Genomic DNA, 19,996 nt, shown 5'->3' with positions numbered 1-19,996 from the left:
GCTCCGCGGCACGTGGGATCTTCCCGGACCGGGGCACGAACCCGTGTCCCCTGCATCGGCAGACGGACTCCCAACCACTGCGCCACCAGGGAAGCCCTCCATTACTTCTTAGCATGTGATGTTTGACAAGTCCTTTCATTGCATTCAACCTCACTTTCTTTCTCTATAAAATGGGCATAAAACTTCCTAAGATAGTCACAGAGGTTTGAAAATTAGATGAGTTATGGGTAAAGCACTTAGAGCAGTGCTCAGACCCCAAAGCACAAGGGAAAACTCTTTTTTTGGAAGCAAAATGGCCAACATTTTACTCAGCCTTCCATGCCAAGAGGGTTTTACCTCCACTGTCGGGACAATTCAGATGGATTAGCTGATTCCATAAAGATGCGGAACAAGGAAGAAATTTCTTACAGTCACCTGGATTCTTGCCCTGTCGTCCACCAACTGGCTGTTGGGCAGTGATTATATTAGTTAGAAACAAATGAAATCACTGGTATTTCACCTAAGCAAATGACAATTTCATATGGTTCGATCTAAGAGTAATATTAACGTTGATAATGAGAGCAACTGAGTACAAAGTCACTGACAAAGTCATTTTCATGTACATATTCTCAGTTAATTGTCCCAGCCCCTGTACAGTCTAGGCAGGGAATGTTAGCATCATTTTGCAGGTGAGGAAGATGAGGGTCAGAAGCACAGTTCAGTGCCCGCAGCCACCTGTTCACTCTGTCACTTGGACCTAAGCGTCCTTATCTGTACAATGAGGTCAACAGGACAGAATATCTCTGTGAGGCCTAATGTGCTTGGCTACACAGACATCTAAAGGGCTCTAGGAAAGCAGGGAGATGGAGAAGAATCCTTGGATCTTGTGGGGCCGGTTGTGTGTTTTGGCCGTGTTCGGGGTACACCTGAGAAATGGAAGCTTAGTCCGCATTCTGCAGCACCACTGCCATTTTATCCAAGAGAGAGGCCGACAGGACCAGCTCTGGGACATCAGGACAGGCTCAGAATGTTTACTGAGTGCCTACTGTATGCAGCTATTTTGTGAAGCCCTCCACAAGCACAGCTACAGAGTCTTCCATAATAGGTGCTATTATTTCCCCCCATTTTTCTGAAGAGGAGCCTGCAGCTCAGAGTAAAATGCTTGTCCAGGGTGACACAGTTCGTGAGTGGTTAAACGAGAATCTCAGGCCAGGTGGATCTAACTCCACATCCTGATTTTTTCCTCCCACACGTGGACTCTGGGCGTTAACTCCAAAGTAGGTTAGAAAATTGTCACCAGCTGTAGGCTTCTTTTCTTTTCCATCCATCCATCCTGTTTTCAGCCAATGTTTATTTTGTTTTCTTCTCGTGCCGAGAGAAAAAAATGTTGTAGCCTGGGTATGTTGGTTTTACGCATTCTGCTGCCTATAGCTCCCTTGGAACATTTTTGGCTAAAATGTAATAAGTGAGACCACTGAATTTTTGGAGGGGGCGCTATGGAATGATCCTCTCAGAGGTCAGAAGAGGAAACTTCCCCCCAGATTACAGCCTCAGAGTAGACTTTTAATACGCATTTTTTTCCTATATCTTAGGAAGTTTTCTGTGACGCCAGTGACCCATGGAATTGAAACTCATCTACCAGATTACTCTGTCTCATAATACCTTTTGCTTCTTTGACTGTCGCAATTACTTTTCTGACAGCTTATTCTGAAGATAGACTTTGTGATTTCTGGTGAATGGAAGGTCCGTGAGGGGTGGTGTGAGGGTGCAGCGGGAGGGGAATTGGCAGTCACCAGGGAACCAGGCACGACCTGCATTCGTCTGAGGGTACAGATCTCTGGCAGGCTTGTTTCAGAGCCTGCAGGCCTATAACAAGAGGAAAATTCCATTAAATGGCTGATGGTTTGGCTAAGGCTGCATCCAGGGATCTCTGAGTGAATTTGTTTCTGCTGGAGGGGGTGGCCTTTCTCCACCCTCCCCCCCAGCCCAGCCCCGCTTCTACCCTCACTGGGTCTCTCTTGCTGGGCGTTCCCTCATTCAGTCGTCATAATTATTGAGCTCCTACTGTATGCATAGAACAGTACCAGGTGCAGTGGAGGAAACAGGTGAATTAAACACAGGCTCTCCCTCCCTAACCTAGGTCAGGAACACAGGGTTAAAGGCCACGCCATTTATTCACGTATTTGGGAGAGTGAGGCCGTCTCTGGCACGTGTGATGAGAAGGACAGGGTGCTGGGGAGGCTGTTACGGGGGACACAGCAGGTAAATTCCCCAGTAGCGTAGGGCCCTCTGCAGCTGTCTTGGGCCTGGGAAGCAGTCGGGACATAGGTGTTGCAGTGTGGCCTGACACACCTTGATTCGAGTCTGGTTCGGCCCATGTGTAACTTACAACCTTGGGGAAATGCTTTCATTCTGTTTTTTTTAAATGGTGATAAAACATAGGTAACATAAAGTTTACCATTTTAACCATTTTTAAGTGTGCAGTTCAGTGGTATTAAGTATATTCACACTGCTGTGCAGCCATCACCACCATCCATCTCCTGAATTCCTTCATCTTGTAAAACTGAAACTCTGTACCCAGTAAACACTGACTTCCCCTCCCCCCCACCCCACCCCGCCAAAGCCCCTGGCCACCACCATTCTACTTTCTGTCTCTATGAATTTGGCTGCTCTAGGGACCTCATGTAAGTGGAATCATACAGTATTTGTCCTTTTGTGTTTGGCTTATTGTACTTAGCATAATGTCCTCAGGGTTCATCCATGTTGTAGCATGTGTCAGAATTTCCTTCCCTTTTAAAGCTGATTAATATTCCGTTGGGCATATACACCACGTTTAGTTTATCCATCCATCTGTTGATGGACACTTGGGTTACTTCTACCTTTTGGCTACTGTGAATGATACTGGCACGAATATGAGTGTGTGCGAGAATCTGTTCAAGTCCCTGCTTTCACTTTTTTGGGTATATATCCAGAAGTGGAATTTGTAGATCATATAGTAACTGCATGTTTAATTTTTCGAGGAACTGCCATAGTGTTTTCCATAGCAGACACATCCTCCATTTAGTTTTGCATCTGTGGTTTTCTGCTCTATGAAATGGGCATGGTAATATGACGACCCACCTAGGGTTGCTGTGAGGCTGAAACGAGGTGGTGTCTGTGAAGGTCCCAGCAGAGTGGATGGCACATAGTAGGTGCCCAGTACGTGCTCATCCTCTGCACTTACCCGGGGAGGTGGAGCTCTGTTAGCTCACAGACATGTGGGGTCACCCTCTCTCTCCCCCGGTGTATCCCTCAGCCATGCAGCCAGCTGACCTTCCACTTTGGGAGTCTCCTGCCCTCAGTCTGTCTTCCTCTCTAACTCTCCTCTTTTTCCCAGGCTGTGGCAGAGCTCCTGCAGACCCTGGATCTGGAGAAGAAGACAGTGGCCGTGGGGCACAGCCAGGTGAGTAGAGCTTCTTCCTTTTGCCGTTCTACCCATGACATCAGGGATGCACGTGAGACCTGAGTCTTGTCCTTCCTCAGCATCCACTACTTCTGTGTGTCTCCTTTCCACCAGACAGGGCTGAACACAGGGCTAAGTGATCTCTGCCCTTGTTATGTGACAAGGCTGTTAAGGCAAAATGTTATTATGTGGGAGGAAATAACATAGGGGAATATCATTTATTAGAGGTAACACTTCCAGGGACCTCAGTGGTCTGGAGAATTAACATCTGGACTTCAGGTAGGACTTTCAGAACCTCAGAAACACCCATCTTCACTCCGAGCCTTGTAACATTTTTTTTTTTTTTTTTTCTGTACGCGGGCCTCTCACTGTTGTGGCCTCTCCCGTTGCGGAGCACAGGCTCCGGACGCGCAGGCTCAGCGGCCATGGCTCACGGGCCCAGCCGCTCCGCGGCATGTGGGATCTTCCCGGACCGGGGCACGAACCCGCGTCCCCTGCATCGGCAGGCGGACTCTCAACCACTGCGCCACCAGGGAAGCCCGAGCCTTGTAACTTTTGCTTTGCAACCAACGGTAACACAACAGTAGTCCTAGCGGATGAGCAGCAGTAAGTGAAAGGAGAGGACATGAGAGGAAAGTACATGATTTTAGGGCTGAGAGACGTAGATTTCTCCAAGCTGGTGTTGAGCCAAAAGCCCTCCCAGCGAAGTTGAAACGTTTAGAGAAGAATTTCATGGAGCCCTAATATGCTCATACATCTTGTAAGTTTTCAAGAGGGAAAATATAGTGTTTAGGGCTCCCCAAATGATCTGACCCTGGAACCCTCACCCTTTTGTTTTTGTGGAAGACCCATTACCACCTCCTAGAACTAGCGTTCCCTGGGTCATAGTGTGGGGAGTGGGGAACAGAGGTTGGAAACTCAGGGACCAGGAGGAGGGCAGGGCAGTAGGGACAACGTTTAGAAATACAAACTGGAGAGAGAAGAGACCAAGGGACCACCGCCCCACTTAGTTATCTACTGATTGATTAATGGCACCCAGGAAACCTTTGTCAATTAATTGCCTTCCACGTTCAGGTACCGTGTAAAGTGTTGGTGGCATTATTGGCCATTAGTACCTCTTGCAAAGTGAAGTGTGCCGCCCCATCACACCTCTTTCCTCGGAGAGCTCACAGTCATTCACGCTGGTCTTTGCCCGCTAGACACACTAGCTTCTCCCCGCAGGCTTCTTGGTCCTTCTACAGCCTATGGTTGAAGCTGGTAGTCTGCTGTGGTTCCAACCTGATTGATCCTGCTGGGAGCTGGCAGCAGCTCTGTGGACATTTCCAGTAGAGGAGATAAACCCCTGGGTTACTGGGCTCCCACCACAAGCCTGGTGCTATGCTAGGCAAATTCATATATCATTCCTCTTTTCCCTCACAGTCTCTCTTGAGATAATTACAGTATCCCTTCTTCACAGATGAGGAAAATGTACCGCTGGGAAGTCAGTCCCTTTTCCAGGTCCTCTAGGGAGCCAGGAGCACAGCTCCCATGGAAACCTCTACTGGTCCAACCCCCAAGTTCTCTTCAATACGCTGTGGGTTCTATTGTTTATTAATGGAAATATACAGCAAATTCTTTACACACGGGTGTTTATGGTCTTGAACCAGAGGAATTCTTCTTCAGCTCCAGGAACTTCATCCTTCTAGACCAGTGGTTCTCAAAGTGTGGTCCCTAGACCGGCTGCAACAGCAACACCCGAGAGCTTCCCGGAAACAGAACTCTCAGGTGCCACCCCAGACCTACTGATTCGGAAACTCTGGGAATGGAACCCTGCCGTCTCGGTTGTAACATGCCCTGTGGGGGATTCCAGTACATGCTCAAGTTTGAGAACCACTGTTTAGATAAATTACTTAGTTATTTCATGAATTTCAAAATCAGTCCCTGTGATCCCATCAACTACTGCAGAGCAGGGAAGAAAACAGCAAGATGAAAAGTCGCTATACAAAGTCTCACAGTGGCGAGGCAAGGTGTCTACAAGCCAAAAACATCCCCGTAAGAAAACATTATTATTATTAATACTAGGCATTCACTAAGAAACTGTCCAGAGCAAATCAAGGTCACTGTGTCCTTTGGGAAGCCAGGCGAGGCAATAGACTGAGATCTTTAAGGGCAGATGCAACTCTCATGCTTTGCAGGGTTCAGCACTTAATAGGTGGGAAGGCTGTGAATAGGGGAAGAGAACAGGCTGACCTGGTCCATACCCAGGCCCCACCACTGCCTAACTGTGTGAATCCTGAGTAAGTAATTTAGCCTCTCTGAGCCTCAGGTCCCGCATCTGTAAAATGGACCCACTGCTCTGTACCTCCCAAGCTGGTTGTGGGAATCAGTAAATTGTCCTTTAACAGGGGCTGGCTGTCATCACTTGTGGCAGGCATTTGCTTGTCAGGATGCTTGTCAAACAGGATAGCGTTTTAATGTTTAAAGAATTAAACTCCTCTAATCTGGAAAATTGCTAAGAGGCGGGAAGCTAATTCCTCAGCAGTACCAGAAAGGAGAGCGGTTGCCATATGAGACTTTTAAACCTTGGCTTGCCTAACTGGCTTCCAGAGATCCCTTAAAGATAGGGATACTGGGATGTTACCTTCTGCGTGGGCCCGATAAGCAGCTGGACCCCTGAAAAGTGAATAATTTAGATTTTTCTTTGTGATTCTCAGCCCCCGGTACCTTATCGAAGCCTGTGCCGAGGGCCATGACATTTATGAAAAAGGTGGGATTCCACATGCCACAGGCCTTCTGGTCTATGGAGCACAGGAAATATACAGCAAAGAGCTGTATGGCTCTTCAAAGGAAAAGAAAAAAAAATCAAGCTGAGATTCTGCAGCCGCGATGACTTATTCCCACTCTGCGTATGGTCGTTTCCAATTATCTTTTTAATGAAAGCCTCATACTTAATAACGGTTTTGGCAGCACTCGCTGCCTTTTGTAATATATGGACTAGTGCTGTCATCGCTTTGATCATTGATTTTTTTTTTATAGCAGTTTTTGGGACTCACTAGCTTGTGAAATTAATACAGTCATTACTGAAGCAATCTGATAGGTAATGAGTCAGTCGTGTCTTTATTTCAATGAGGCTAATTGTCTTGGTGGTCCTGGCTGATTCTGTAAAGCAATGGAGGGTTGCAAAACAGAGTTAGCACCGATTGGCTGCGCTAATTTCCATTTTCTCTCTGAGAAAAAGTTTACTGTGGGATTAGCAGAGTGGTCTTCGTTACAGAAAATAGGTTTAAGGGAATGGAGAATGGATTGAGACCCTTTGTTCCACCTGGAATCAAATTGCATTTCAGCCTCAAACTCCCGGTGTTTGGATCACGTGAGCGAGGAAATGAAGCTTCTTGCCGATGTTGAGAACGGGTACAGGGCGTGGACTTGAGGTTCTGGGTTCAAGTCTCAGCTTTGCTGACCACCAGCTATGTGAACTTGAGTCAGTGACACAGCTTCCTTGAGCTGACAGATTCCTCGTGGGACTGTTCTGCGTATTAAAATGGGACATAGGAGAAAGAGCTTTGAAAAATTTAGATGCCATGCAAATGTTAATTACATTCAGTGACAATTGTAGTCTCGTCTGGAGTCAGAGAGAGGGAAATAAATCCCGGTGTTTTACCACCTGCTGGTGGAGGATTGTTGGCACATGCCTTTTTTAGCCTTAGTTTCTCCCTCCATGAAATGGGGGGATTGTTGTAACTACCATGTAAGATTCTGCGTGTAAAGTGCTTTGCCTGCATACCAAATGGTTAGTTCAGATCCAGAACACAGGAGGGCTCCATCAGTGTTAGCCATTGATTGATAATGTCATGGATTACTTGACAATATCACCGATCAAGGTGGAGCTCACCAGTGGCTCCAGAGAAACTGAACACCTTTGGGGCTACAAGCCACATCTGGCAAAGAAACACACAGGACTGTACTTAGAAATAAGCGGCACCAAGGCGTCTGAAACGTAACCCTCCCCTGTCACCAACTCATACATATCCCAGCAACAGAGTGTCTTTCCTTTGACTCTGGGGAGGCAACACCAGCTTTAGTGCCCCCACCGCGTTGACCTGAGCAGGCCTGGCCCCAGAGCTTCCGGTTCTCTCTGAAAACCCTCCCGTGTTCCCTGCAGTCTCTTGGGGGCAGCCGCGAGGGTGCCGGGGAGGCAGTGATCACTTTGCTGCAGGGGCCCTCATCCGTTATTGATGCGCCAAGGCCCGGAAACTGTGTTTTCCGCTGTGTTCTGCTCAATGCCTACACCTCCCGCCGGTGGCACCCGCCAGGCCCCATCCCCTCCTGACTAAGGAGGGCTGCCCTCACTTCCCCCACATTCTCTGCCCCTCCTTGTAAGGCAGGACCGAGTATTTCTGGGGTGGCGCTTGTCTCATGGCCAACAGCACTTATCAAAAAAGAATGCATACCCAGGACTGACACCAAGCCCATGATTCTGCATATCCTGGGGTGGGGCCTGGGAATGCGCATTGACCACCTTCCCTGGGTGATTCCGGTGCACAGAGACGCTTAGGCAGGTCTGTCCTGCCAGTGGTTCTCAAATGAGTGTGTGCATGAATCCCCTGGGGATTAAATGAAAGTGCCGGTTCTGATTCAGCAGCTCTGGGGTGGGGCCTGAGATGCTGCGTTTCTAACAAACGCCCAGGAGGTGACGATGACCACACTCAGGTGCGTGGACCACACTCTGAGCATCCAGGGGCCAGAAGAAGGGAAAGAGGAGCCATCAGGAGACAAGATGCTTTGACCATTTAGACCCCCAGTCAAGGGCAGCTACTGACAGATACTTCGGGTAGATCTCGGAGAACTGGGGTCTGAGCGGCAGCCCCTCCCACTGGAGGCAGTCTGATTCGGTGGCAGCGAAGTCACCTGCAGCCTTCTCTCCTTCCAGGTCTTCCTCAAGGCGGGCGTGGTCTCCAGGCTGGAGAAGCAGCGGGAGAAGCTGGTGTCTCACAGCATCATCTTGTTCCAGGCGGCTTGCAAGGGCTTTCTGTCTCGCCAGGAATTCAAGAAGCTGAAGGTGCGGGGGCCCAAGGGCCTTGTGAACCTGGCAGGGCCGCGGGATCCTGGAAAAGCACCATCTGTGCTGGTCTGGGGGCTGTAATCCCTGCTTCTCACACTTCCTCTTGTGCATGAATCTCCAGAGGGATGTTAACGTGTGGATTCTGGTCCAGTGGGTCTGGGGTGAGCACGGGGGTCTGCCCGTCTCCCATGATGGTGCCAGAGTGCTGCTGGTCCACAGACCCACCCCGAGTGGTCAGACTTTAATAGACACTTTGTAAGATGCTATGATTGTTCTAGGACACTGACATCAAATCACCACCGATGTGAGCCTTGGTCAGGATATCCACGAGGTTGTCCAAGCCCTCCTGGGTTGGAAATGGTTTCAACCTGTCCCATCTCTGGAGAACTTGGCTTTCACGGGTCAGCAGAGAGCACGTGGGCAGGACCTGGCCACAGAGACCTTTGGGACCAAAGGGCAAGGTCAGAGTCCTCAGTCCTGAACCACCCTGGGCCACCATCCTCAGACATATCCGGAGACTGAGTCTCCTTTCTGTAGCCTGCATGATGGAGAAAGGCAGCACGGCTCTGGAGACAAACAGGGACCATGTTCGAATCCCATCTGTACCACGTAGTACCTGAGTGGAGGTGACATGAGATAATGTGCATGTAGGACAGTACATGGCTCATCGTTACTGCTCGGTAAATACCAGCTGCCATTGCCTTCGTGTTGTCGTTGTTCATTACTGCCACCAGAATGAGTCTCCGTGCACATGCCTCCAGCTTATGTGAATTGGTAAATTCCCTTATATGTACTTGGTGAGAACAGAAAAAGGCAAGAACATTAATAGTGAAAATATTGTAGGCAATTTTACCAGCGCACTGCACTCAGGTAGTTTATGCCTTGGGATGATTTGAAATAGAGGTTAATTAAGCACCTGGGCTCTGTCTGCAGCCAGACCGCAGGGGTTCAGATCCTAACTCTGCCACTGAGAAGCTGTGTGACGCTGGGCACGTGACTGTACCTCTCTGTGCCTCAGTTTTCCCATCTAAAATGGAGATAATAACAACACCTACCTTCATAGGGCTGTAGTGAGGACTAAGCTGGTGCGTGTAAGATGCTCTGGGCAGTGTGTGGCCCGTGGGAGGTGCTGTGCCAGCTGTACGGGCCTTGGCTGTTGTGATGGTGGCCAAGGGAAAGGACCTCGGGCTTCTTAGTCAGCTTGATTCCCACCTATGGTAAGAATGCACTAGGTCAGCGGTTCTCAAAGTGTGGTGCCCGGGCCTGCATTGTGAGCAATGCAGGTTCTTGGGCCCCACCCCAGACTCACTGAATCCGACCCTCTGGGGTAGAGCCCAGCCGTCTGTGGTTTAACAAGTATTCCAGGAGATTCCGATGCACACTGAAGAGTGGGAAGCATGGAATTTGTGTTCAAATGTGCTTAAAATAATATCCCTTCCTTAAATAACAACTAGCGACATAATCGTGGCCACCGTTTCTCGTGGGCAGTGTCAGGGATTTTTGAGGAGAGTGTTTGCCTTTGCACAGTGACTTCTGAGCCTGATCCCCATGTAAGAGGTGACCCTGTTGTGTTATATAATATTTTCTACTCCTTGTCCTATTATTATTATTAGGTGATGCAAGATTAAACTGTGGCCTAATATTGATGCCAGGAGCCTGACTCCATGAAAGGAAGGTTTTTGTTTGTTTGTTTTTGTTTTTTTTTTAACTTTACCCAATCCCTTCCACGAGGATAAACCCATTTCCTCTACCCCCTTTGCCACCCTCTGCCTCCTTCATCTGGGCTGGGAAAGGCTCTTCAGTTTCCACTCTCCCTCCCCGGCAGATTCACCGGCTGGCTGCCCAGTGCATCCAGAAGAATGTGGCTGTGTTCCTGGCGGTCAAGGACTGGCCGTGGTGGCAGCTCCTGGGTTCCCTTCGGCCCCTGCTGAGTGCCACCGTCGGGGAGGAGCAGCTCCGCGCCAAGGAGGTGGGTCCACGGGGCAGGCAGGGCGCCGCCCCCAACACATACACCCCGCCCCTTAGTGTTTGCATCCAGACCCAGCGCCCCACCCCTCGAAATTCTTCCTCTGGGAATGCTCCACCAACAGCCCTCGCTGCCGCCTTGCAGATATCCCCCTGCTCCCTTCGACACAGACCGCCCTCCACCACGTGGCCAGCTCCTCCGTGGCTAGTGGGTGCTGCTCAGAGGCGCCACCCCCACCCCCACCGGGGGCGCGCGGACGCTCGCTTACTGCTCATCCCCGGAGACTCAAGGGGAGAGTTTTTGAGTCCTTTATCTTCTTACCTCCCAGGGGGCACTCCCCTTACTCTCCCTTCCACCCTGTTAGCACCCGCCTGGTGTAGCTAACTGCTCTGATTCGTTTCTGGTTTTTCCTGCCTGTTGTTCCTTTTTGCAAAAATTAGCAAATACAGGCATTTCTTGGAGATAGTGCAGGTTCAGTTCCAGACCACCGAGATAAAGTGGGTATCACAGTAAAGTGAGTCACGTGAATTTGGTGGCTTCCCAGAGCCTATAAAAGTTGACACTGTACTTTAGTCTGTTAAGTGCGCAATAGCATTCTGTCTAAAAAAAACAACGTACATACCTTAATTAAAAAATAATGCTGCTGGAAAAAGTGCACCAATAGACTTGCTCAACACAGGGTTGCCACCAACCTTCAATTTGTAAAAAAAAATGCAATGTCTGCAAAGTGCAATAAAGCCCAGCTCAATGAAACGAAGTATGCCTACACACACACACACACACACACGCACGCACGCACGCACGCACACTGAACTAATGGTTCCTTTCTTTTTTACACAAAAGGTAGCATACTATGTTTTCTTCTGCAACTTGCATTTTTCACTTCAAAATATATTTTAAGAATCATGCCATGTCTATTTTTTTGGATTTTCTTTAAAAAAAATGTTTTAACTGAAGTATATTTGACCTGCAACGTTGTGAATTTAAGATGTGCAGCATGTTAATGTGATACATTTATATATTGTCACATGATTCCCATTTTTAAAGAAGTCTTCCTTGTTCTCTTTTCACGGCCACATAGTCTTCCCTGGCGTGTGTGTTTCATGGTTCACTCCACCAGCCTTCAGTGGGTGGGCATTTCAGTTACTCCTAATGGTGGTATTGTAAACCTCGTGCTGACCCACTGGCCAAAAAGTGATAATTAGGGAAGATGAAGAGCTGAGCACCCGTCTCACTCGGGTGTGCCCAGTCTCAAGATAAGCAGCAGTCGTGTTCTGAGGATTTGCATTCAGCCCCTAGACTGGGCTGGTGTAGACCAGACTTGCGTGAGCAGAGACACTGATATTCAGAAATGGTCAAAGAAAACATCCCTCGTAGGAACTTAGCATCTGGGTATCATCACAGATAGGCTGCTGAATTGCCTACTTCATTCCCTGGCCAGTCTTTATATCCATGGAGCCTATACCTCCAGTCCAGAATGGCTTCTGTTAAGGTGTTTGCTTTTGTAGGCGGAGCTTACAGCGCTGAGACAGAAGCTAGAAAAGTCAGAGAGGTCTCGGAATGATCTCCGGCAGAACACAGACCTTCTGGAGAGCAAGGTAGCCCCATCCCTCCTGTGTGGGGTCCCTGTGCAGGGGGAGGTCTGCTGATGGAGAAGATGATGAGGATGAGCCTGGCATTGTGCTAAGTGCCTTCAAGCCTCCTCAAAATGACCCTGTGAAGTGCGTGCTGTTACTGTCCTCGTTTTACAGAGGAGGAAACTGAGGTTCTGGGATATTAGGTACCTTCCCCAGGCCACACAACCAGCAAGTATAGAGCTGAGATTCAGACCCATGTCATGTGGCTCCAAAGGGAAGAGTTTCTCAAATAAGTCACAAAAGCACCATCACAGGGGGAAAATGATCGCTGTGACCCCAGTAAAGTAATCAGCTTCGGATTGTCAGAGCATAAAATGGAGACACAGCACATACTTGGAGATGAAATTTGCAACACATACAATTGACAGAGAGTAACCAGAATATGTAAAGAATTTCCTCGAATCAACTGGAAAAAAGGCAAACACTCCTGTTTAAAAAAATGGGCAAAAATTAGGAATTGGCAGTTCCCAGGAACAAGAGTTCCGATGATCAGGAATTCAAATGGCCAATAAACTCATGAAAAGATGAGCAACTAACTAGCAATCAGGAAATGTAAATTAACACGACAATAGGTGTCATTTCACGCTTCAGATGGGCAAAATCCAGAAGCCTGATGTAGCCAAGTGCTGGCAGGGGTGCGTGGCAGCAGGATCTCATGCTGCTGGTGGGAGTGTAAATTGATCTCGTGGCTCTTGAACAATCTAGCATTATCTCTGAAAGATGAAGCTGCCTGTACCCTGTGGCCCAGCAATTCCACCTCTAGGTACACATGCAGGAGAAACTCTCTCACCTAAATGAAAAGACAAGAAGCTTATAGCAGCAGCATTTGTCATGTTGAAGAAATGTCACCACCCGAAAGGGAGTCTGTTGACAGAATGGATGAACACATTTTGTTATACCAAAAACTGAGTTACCAAAGTGAAAATGGATAAAGAGGCAGGCAAACTATGGCCCATAGGGCAAATGCATTTCACCACCTGTTCTTTGTGAAGTTTTATGGGCACACAGCCACGCCCGTTCATTTGTGCGTAGTCTCTGGCTGCTTTCGTGCTACAAAGGCAGAGTTGAGTAGTTGTGACGGACTGTCTGACCTGCAGAGATTAAAAATATTTACTATCTGGCTCTTTATAGAAGATGTTTCCTGACCCTTCAACCAGAGATACGTGAACCAACATGGACTGCCCTCGAAAACAAAAATGCTGAAGGAAAAGGATGAATTTACAAAAGAATGCCTAAAATATGTTACAGTACATATCAGTTTTTAAAATGTGCACAACAGTACTGTACATTGATTGGGGAATATACCTAAGTAGTTATGGTGTAAAGATATTCATGGGAATAATAATGCCAGATTCTGCCTAGTGGCCGACTCTGGGGGATGGAAGGGACACGTGACTGGGGAAGGTTGGGCTGGGGTGTGTGTGACTGCAGGCTGGGGTTTTCTCTCTTTGGCTGGGGATTGAGTTCGTGGGCTGGGGATGAAGGCGTGACCCGGATGGCCCTGCCCCCAAGGAGACGATCTCAGATCACAGACCCCTACACGTCTTCATTCCGTATAATGTGGGGCGCGACCAGTGAGCCGTGGGGAGACCACGAAAGAGCTCTCCAGGGAAAACTTGCCATCCCATTCAGCTCTCGGGGCCCGGCTGAGGGTGGAGAGAGGAAGGCACGTGTCTGGGGGCACAGAATTGAAAGGGGCACCAAAAAACTCAGCGAGATAAATAATATTTAATGCAGTATCTTTTAAGAGGTAAATTGAATGCAAAAAATCCAGGATGAGCAGAATATCAGAATTTTAAATAAATGCAGGGTTTGCAGGCCAAGATTAGGGTGAGGCAAGTGACAAACTGCACCGTGGGATCCTGTCTTGATTCTTTATTTAAAAGTTTGATATTTTAGTCATCACAGATTTTTGGCATTAATTGTGATTTTCTTAAAGATTGTGTTAACGTTTTTAATTTATCTGGATTTCTGAGGTTTTCGGTGTTCCCTTCAATTTTGCACCCTAGTTGAATGCTTCGCTGCCTTTCTTCAGGAAGCCCTGGGTGCCTCACAGGGTTCTGGTGAAGTTCACATGGAGCTAATTTATTCCCTTGTTCATCACATACTATGTCTGAGCATCTCCCATGTGGCAGACATTCAGCCGGACCCCTTGGATACAGCCAGGGACAAAGCAAAGTCCCTGTCCTCACAAAGTCTCCGGGCCAATAGAGGGAGACAGATCACAAGTAAATAAACACGCAAACTAGTTTCAGATCGTGGAGTGCTGCAGGTATTAAGCAGAGCGAGGTGACAGTGGAGGGAGGTCGAGTGGGGGCCAATATTTCCTGAGTGGTCAGGGGAGACTTCTGTGGACTGAGATATTTGAATCTAGACCGGAACGGTTTGCTGTACCCGTTTCTGTGCAGATCTGGAGGAAGGGTAGAAACAGCAAGTGCAAAGGTCCTGAAGCAACATGAGATAAAGCTCAGTCTAGAGCAAAACTAGAGCTTTCTCTACCGGCGAGGCTGTGATGTTATCATTACTGGTAATATTGCTTGGTTTGGTTGATGGCTAATGGGGACTGTAATGAGATTCACCATCAAGCCAACATAACTCATCCTTCACTCGACATTCACAGCCCGAGCTGAGCCTCGCTGCCTCACGTGGGGCATGGAATGAAGTTGGGGTGGGGGGCTGTCTCTTTTCCACCCTTCTCATCCTCCCCGTGATTGTGTCCACTTTCCCCACCAAGGGTCTTCTGTCTGCTTAATCCACTCCCACTTCCATGGTCAGGCAAGAGGCAGGGGCCCCCGGCAGGGAGAGTCACGTCCGCACACAGAGTTAGGAGAAGCTGGGCGGGCGGGGCTGCTGCGCCATGAGCCGGTGCCCCTCTCGTGGACGAGACTGTGAGGCGGAGACGAAATGATGACTGAGAGTGCCTTACATTCTCCGTCGAGGCTCCAGAGGGCCAGCGGCCTGCCCTCTCTTGCCGGAAGTAGCCGTGAGTAGAGCAGCAGAAGCAAAAAATCAGAGCTCTGTGGACTGGTGGGGAATATCGGTGACTTCCCGTTAGAAATTCCTTCCCGCCGAGCTGACACTTGATGCAGAAATTCATCTCGAGCCGTCAGGTTGGGCTTGGGGGTTTGCGACGTGTCAGCGGCTCGGGGAGACTTGGAGAGAGGGATGCGGTAAGCATCTGTAGCATCTAGAGCTCCAGCTTACGGGACACTGGGAGGGGAGAGGGAGGGAGCCAGGCTTCTGAGACCTGAACCAAGCAAAGACATGTCAGCACCTGCGGAATATTCTGTGCAGGCTCTTTTTGTCCTTGTATCACACACGGTTGAATGCATGGGGCCTTGAAAAAATAAGATAAAAATTGAAAGCTAAGAAAATCAGAGCAAAGGGAGCTAAGAGTTGAGGAATATACAAAACCAGGGAAAGAGTTAGAATATAGACATTTACCATTGGCTTCAGACTCACTCTTACTTCGCAGCCTTTGCCTGTGCTGTTCCCTCTGCCTGGAACATTCCTCTCCACCCTCTCCGCCTGGTAAATGTCTGGTCATCCCTTCTTACTTAGTTCAGGTGGTGCTTCCTCCAAGAAGCCTTCGTTGACCCTCTAAGGGTGGGTTAAGCCGCCACTATATTCTACCACTGGCCCTGTGCTTCCTTCCCCTCACAGCATTGATCGGTGCAGCCTAATCACCTCCTGTGTCCCAGCTCGACTGGGAGAACCCAAGGGCAGGGATGTGTCTTGCTCATCACGTCAGCCCGGCCCCAGGTACAGAATAGACACAGAATGGGCGAGTGGAACCATTAAAAGTGGGCCGAAATTTTGACACTGAGCTTCCTAGCAACCAAAGCAAAGAGGAAAACAGGATATTCCATAGACATGTTGTGCCTAGGTTAAACACACACACACACACACACACACACACACACACACACACACACCTGTTGCTTGAGAAAAGAGTAACTTTTCAGGGTATTGAGATAATCTAGATATTAGAGAAGTTTCTCCCATGAATCCTCATTAAAAGGGCACCAAGGGCACTGTTCACACAGTAAATACAAGAGGGGTCTGTAGGAATGCTTTTGGTAGCATCTCCTTGAAACGCAAGCCAAGGGTGTGATGCCAGTGCCATAAAGAGAATTCAGCCAGGAGTCGAAGCAGCGCTTTATCCAGGAAGCACATTTAGATGACTGAGTGTTAGGATTTCTTCCTCTTCCTCCTCAAACCCCCCTTTCTGCCGCCTCTTCTTCGTCCTCCTGTTTCTCCTTTCCTCCTGCCTTTTAGACTTTATGTTAAGGTCCAACATACAAAAAAGTGCCCACGTCTTAAGTGTACAGCTTAATGAATTTTCACAAAGTGGACACACCAATGCAACCAGCACCCAGAGCGTGACACAGGTCACCCCCAGCTTCCCTCAGATTCCCCCCCTGGTGCCCCCTTTCAGCCACTACCCTCCACCCGTAACCACCAAACTGACTTCTGACACCATAGATCAGTTTTCTCCCTGTTTTTGCCTTTACCTAAATTCATCAAAGATGTGTACTCATTTGTGTCTGGTTTCTTTCATTTGACATCATTTGTGACATTCATCCACCTTGTCATGGGTGATGGTGGATCGCTCCCTTTGCTGTAGCGTAGTCCATTACGCGCAGAGACCACTCTTTACCCCTTCTACTCTAAAGGAACATTCAGTTGTTTCTATTTTTCAACTATAAAGAACAAGCCTGCTGATAATCCTCACACATGTCTTTTGGTGCACAGGTCATACATTTCTGTTAGGAATACACCTAGGGATGGAATGGGTGGGTTTTAAGTTATTTCTGTGTTCAGTTTTCATAGATGCTGCCAAACAGCTTGCTACCGTGTTTGTGTCAGTTTGCACTTGCACGTGGCCACAGGTGAGCATTCTGCCTGCTCCACATCCTTACCTGCACTGGGCATTATCTGCCTTTTTCATTTAGCGATTTTGGTGGGCGTGCACTTGTACAACATTGTGATTTTAATTTGCACCTTTTCACATGTTTTTGGCTATTTGGTTATCCTCTTTGGCAAAGTGGTCTTTCACGTCTTTTCTATTGCTTTTCTTGTTGATTTGTAGCAGTTCTTTATATGCCGTGGATGTAAGGTCAGTTGCTCAATGTAAGTAGTACACATGCCTTTCACTCTGTGGCTTGCCTTCTCTGATGCAGTAATTTGAAGTGTTTTCTGAAGGCCTGCGTCTCTTCAGACCCACCAGAGGGCGAGGAGGAGGTCAGAGGGCTCCAGGACTCCCATACCTGCATCCATTACAGTATATGCACTTTTTTGGTTTCATTCTATGTTTTTATCGATTCTCAGATGCACGTTATTTTCTCCCTTTGTGCATCTCTGGACTCAGGATGCATCTTAACAATCAGTGGCAGCTAACACTAAAAACTGGCCGCATGTTCGTCTCTTACATTCTGTAACGGTGCATCTTACAATCAATGGCAGCTCAGATTTGGTGAAATGTAGCAAGTTGGGGCCCAAGCAAGATTCTATTTGAAGAAAGGGCTCTAATTCCCTTCCCTCCCCACCACCTCCCACCCACGACCTGGGCAAAGCTACTGTTGATTTATATTGGTTGCTTTTGCACTTTAAAGAGCATCGGAATCATCCAGAGGAGCTGTTAACCCTGTGGCTTCCCTGGTCCCATCTCTCAAGGCTTTGACCCAGGAGGGAATCTTGGAGGTGGGGGTCCTTCAGTGCTTCTTCCCCAAGCCTTGAGGTGACTCTGATGTGGGAGGGTTGTGCTGTGTTAGAGCAGTGGTGAATGTGTGTCAGAATCCCCGAGAGGACGTGTCAGGATGTAGATCGCTGGATCCCGACCTTCGAGGTTCTGAGTCGGTGGCTTGGGGTGGCCCTGGAGCTTCTGTGTTTCTAATAAGTTCTCAGGTGATGCTGAACCTGCTGGTCCAGGGATCACACTTTGAGAAACATTAATACGAAGGGTCTCTTCCCACATCTCCTTCCACACGGTTCTCCTTTCTTGGAAGCGAGTTCCTGCTGACAGTTGGGGAGCAGACACTCCTTCAGGGCTGTGCCTCCTGAAGACCCCCAGCCCCCTTCACAGCGTCTGCACCCCACCCTCATCTCAGCAGGGGGGAAACGGCCGCAGGACCATGGCTGAAACAACACGGTGTTGCCTCATCAGTGGGAACTCCATTTGACGGGGCTTAGTCAAAAGACACCGTTATGGCAAAATGATTTGAGTGCTTCATTTGCGAAGGAGCAGAAGAGGAGACGAGGAACCTCTGAGTCGCTGGCTGTAAATCTTCTTCAAGCGTGCAGAATCGGCCTGGATGCCAAGTGGGGTGTTTTATTTTCACAAGGAAGCAGCCAGTCTGGTAGGGAGCCCCTGGCAGGCTGCGGGAGCACGTGGCGGTGCGTGAGAGAGGGGTGGTCTCTCCTCTCTCTGGAACATATCCAGGACCTTATTTACGGCAGAAGACGGAGGCCCATGCGCTCCGATGTCTGGCCTCATCAGCCCAGGAAGTTTCACTTCTGGGTAAGGAATTGCCGAGAGAATCACCGGGATGTGGCGGGGACTGGAGACTTAGGGCAGAAGTGCGTTAGCATAGCCCTGAGGGAGGTGGCTGTGATGGCCGTGACGGTGTCCAGCAGCAGCTGACCTCTAGGAGGGGACAGGAAGTGACTTGCTGGGGGTCACGGGCCTTGACCTCATCCCAGCTCTCCTGACGCCTGGTTCTGTGCTCTGGCACAGCGCTGTGCCTCGGTGGGGATGGGATGTGGTAGCCCCTCGTCCCCAGGAGAATAAAACAGCCCGGTTTCCTACCTGACTCAAGATGTTAGGGTCTCTCGGGCCTTCACTGGGGGCACATGCCGGGGAGGGCATCCTCCCGGCGGACAGCCAGCTGCAGAGGCTCTGCCGACACCGGAGGAGCATGTTTAAAGATGGCCACGGTGGGGTGAGCCAAAGCCCCACAGAGGAGGGCTCGGCTGGAAAGTCCATTCTGTGTGCCTCTGCTTCCCCAGGTGAAAATGGGGCCCATCATCTCGTCTCTACCTGCCTTGCAACGCAAATGCAGACGTGGGGGCTGTACGAGGTGGGGGTGAGGACAGCGACCCGCCCCGGTGCTCTGGGACAGGAGCGGAGGGTCCGTCAGGACGGCTGACCCTGTGCCCTTATTGCTGTGGGATTATAGGCAACTTCTTCAAGACTCTGAGCCCTTGTGTCACCATGAGTAAGACGGTGACAGTAATATTACGCGTTCCTCTGTGTAGGGCTGTGTGAGGAGGTGCCTGTAAAGCAGCCATCACACTACCTCTGACGCATCACCGCTGTGACTAATACACAGTGGATGTTTTTTACCTACCCCCCGGCAAACTGAGTTCCTCAAAGATAATGATCCATCTTAGCTATTTCTGCACCCCTCCAAGCATTCCGTGGGCATTGAATGAATGAATGGAAGAGTGCCGAATTTAGTCATTAAAGTAACATTTAACGAGCAGTGTGTCTGTGCCAGGTGCTGTGATAAATACTTTACCTGCATCATCTCATTTTACCTTCAATTCACACTGTGAGGGAGGTGTTAGTACCCCACGTTCTAGATGAGGAAAGTGAAGGTCGTGGAGGGGGGAAGTGGTTTGTCTGACATCACACAGCCCGTGAGTAGCAGAGCTGGGCTTGGAACCCAGGTCTGTCTGGGATCGAGGAGGAGCATCCACCCGGACTGGGAATGGGCTCAGGGAGGGCTTCTCGGAGGAGGGGTCTTGAAGGATGAGCAGGCCCAGCCAGGCCATGGGGTGGGGAGGCGTTCCAGGCGGAGGGCGGAGCAAGGGCAGAGGCAGAAAGCGGGGACCTGACCTGGCACCTGCAGTCCTGGCGGTTGGAGTGTCTCATGGAGCGAGGGTGATTACGGGGTGGGGGTCAGGCCATGAAGCTGGGCCGGGTCACA

The 19,996-nt window shown here is 49.3% G+C and overlaps 1 protein-coding gene across 1 annotated transcript in view; it reads left to right on the top strand.

The window, feature by feature from the left end:
- MYO18B (myosin XVIIIB) overlaps nt 1–19,996 on the top strand; it is a gene marked incomplete at its 5' end in the record, with an annotated part of 183,949 nt that overhangs the window by 53,348 nt on the left and 110,605 nt on the right. The window contains 4 exons of the mRNA XM_055080677.1: nt 3,356–3,421; nt 8,331–8,459; nt 10,288–10,431; nt 11,937–12,026. Of these exons, the coding sequence (XP_054936652.1) occupies nt 3,356–3,421; nt 8,331–8,459; nt 10,288–10,431; nt 11,937–12,026 (429 nt within the window). The remainder of the gene's footprint in view (nt 1–3,355; nt 3,422–8,330; nt 8,460–10,287; nt 10,432–11,936; nt 12,027–19,996) is intronic.

The sequence above is a fragment of the Physeter macrocephalus genome, chromosome 19, assembly GCF_002837175.3.
Source record: "Physeter macrocephalus isolate SW-GA chromosome 19, ASM283717v5, whole genome shotgun sequence".
In the NCBI taxonomy this organism is placed as follows: Eukaryota; Metazoa; Chordata; class Mammalia; order Artiodactyla; family Physeteridae; genus Physeter; species Physeter macrocephalus.
Note: the sequence above shows the minus strand (reverse complement) of the source record. Positions and strands in the feature narration are given on the sequence as shown.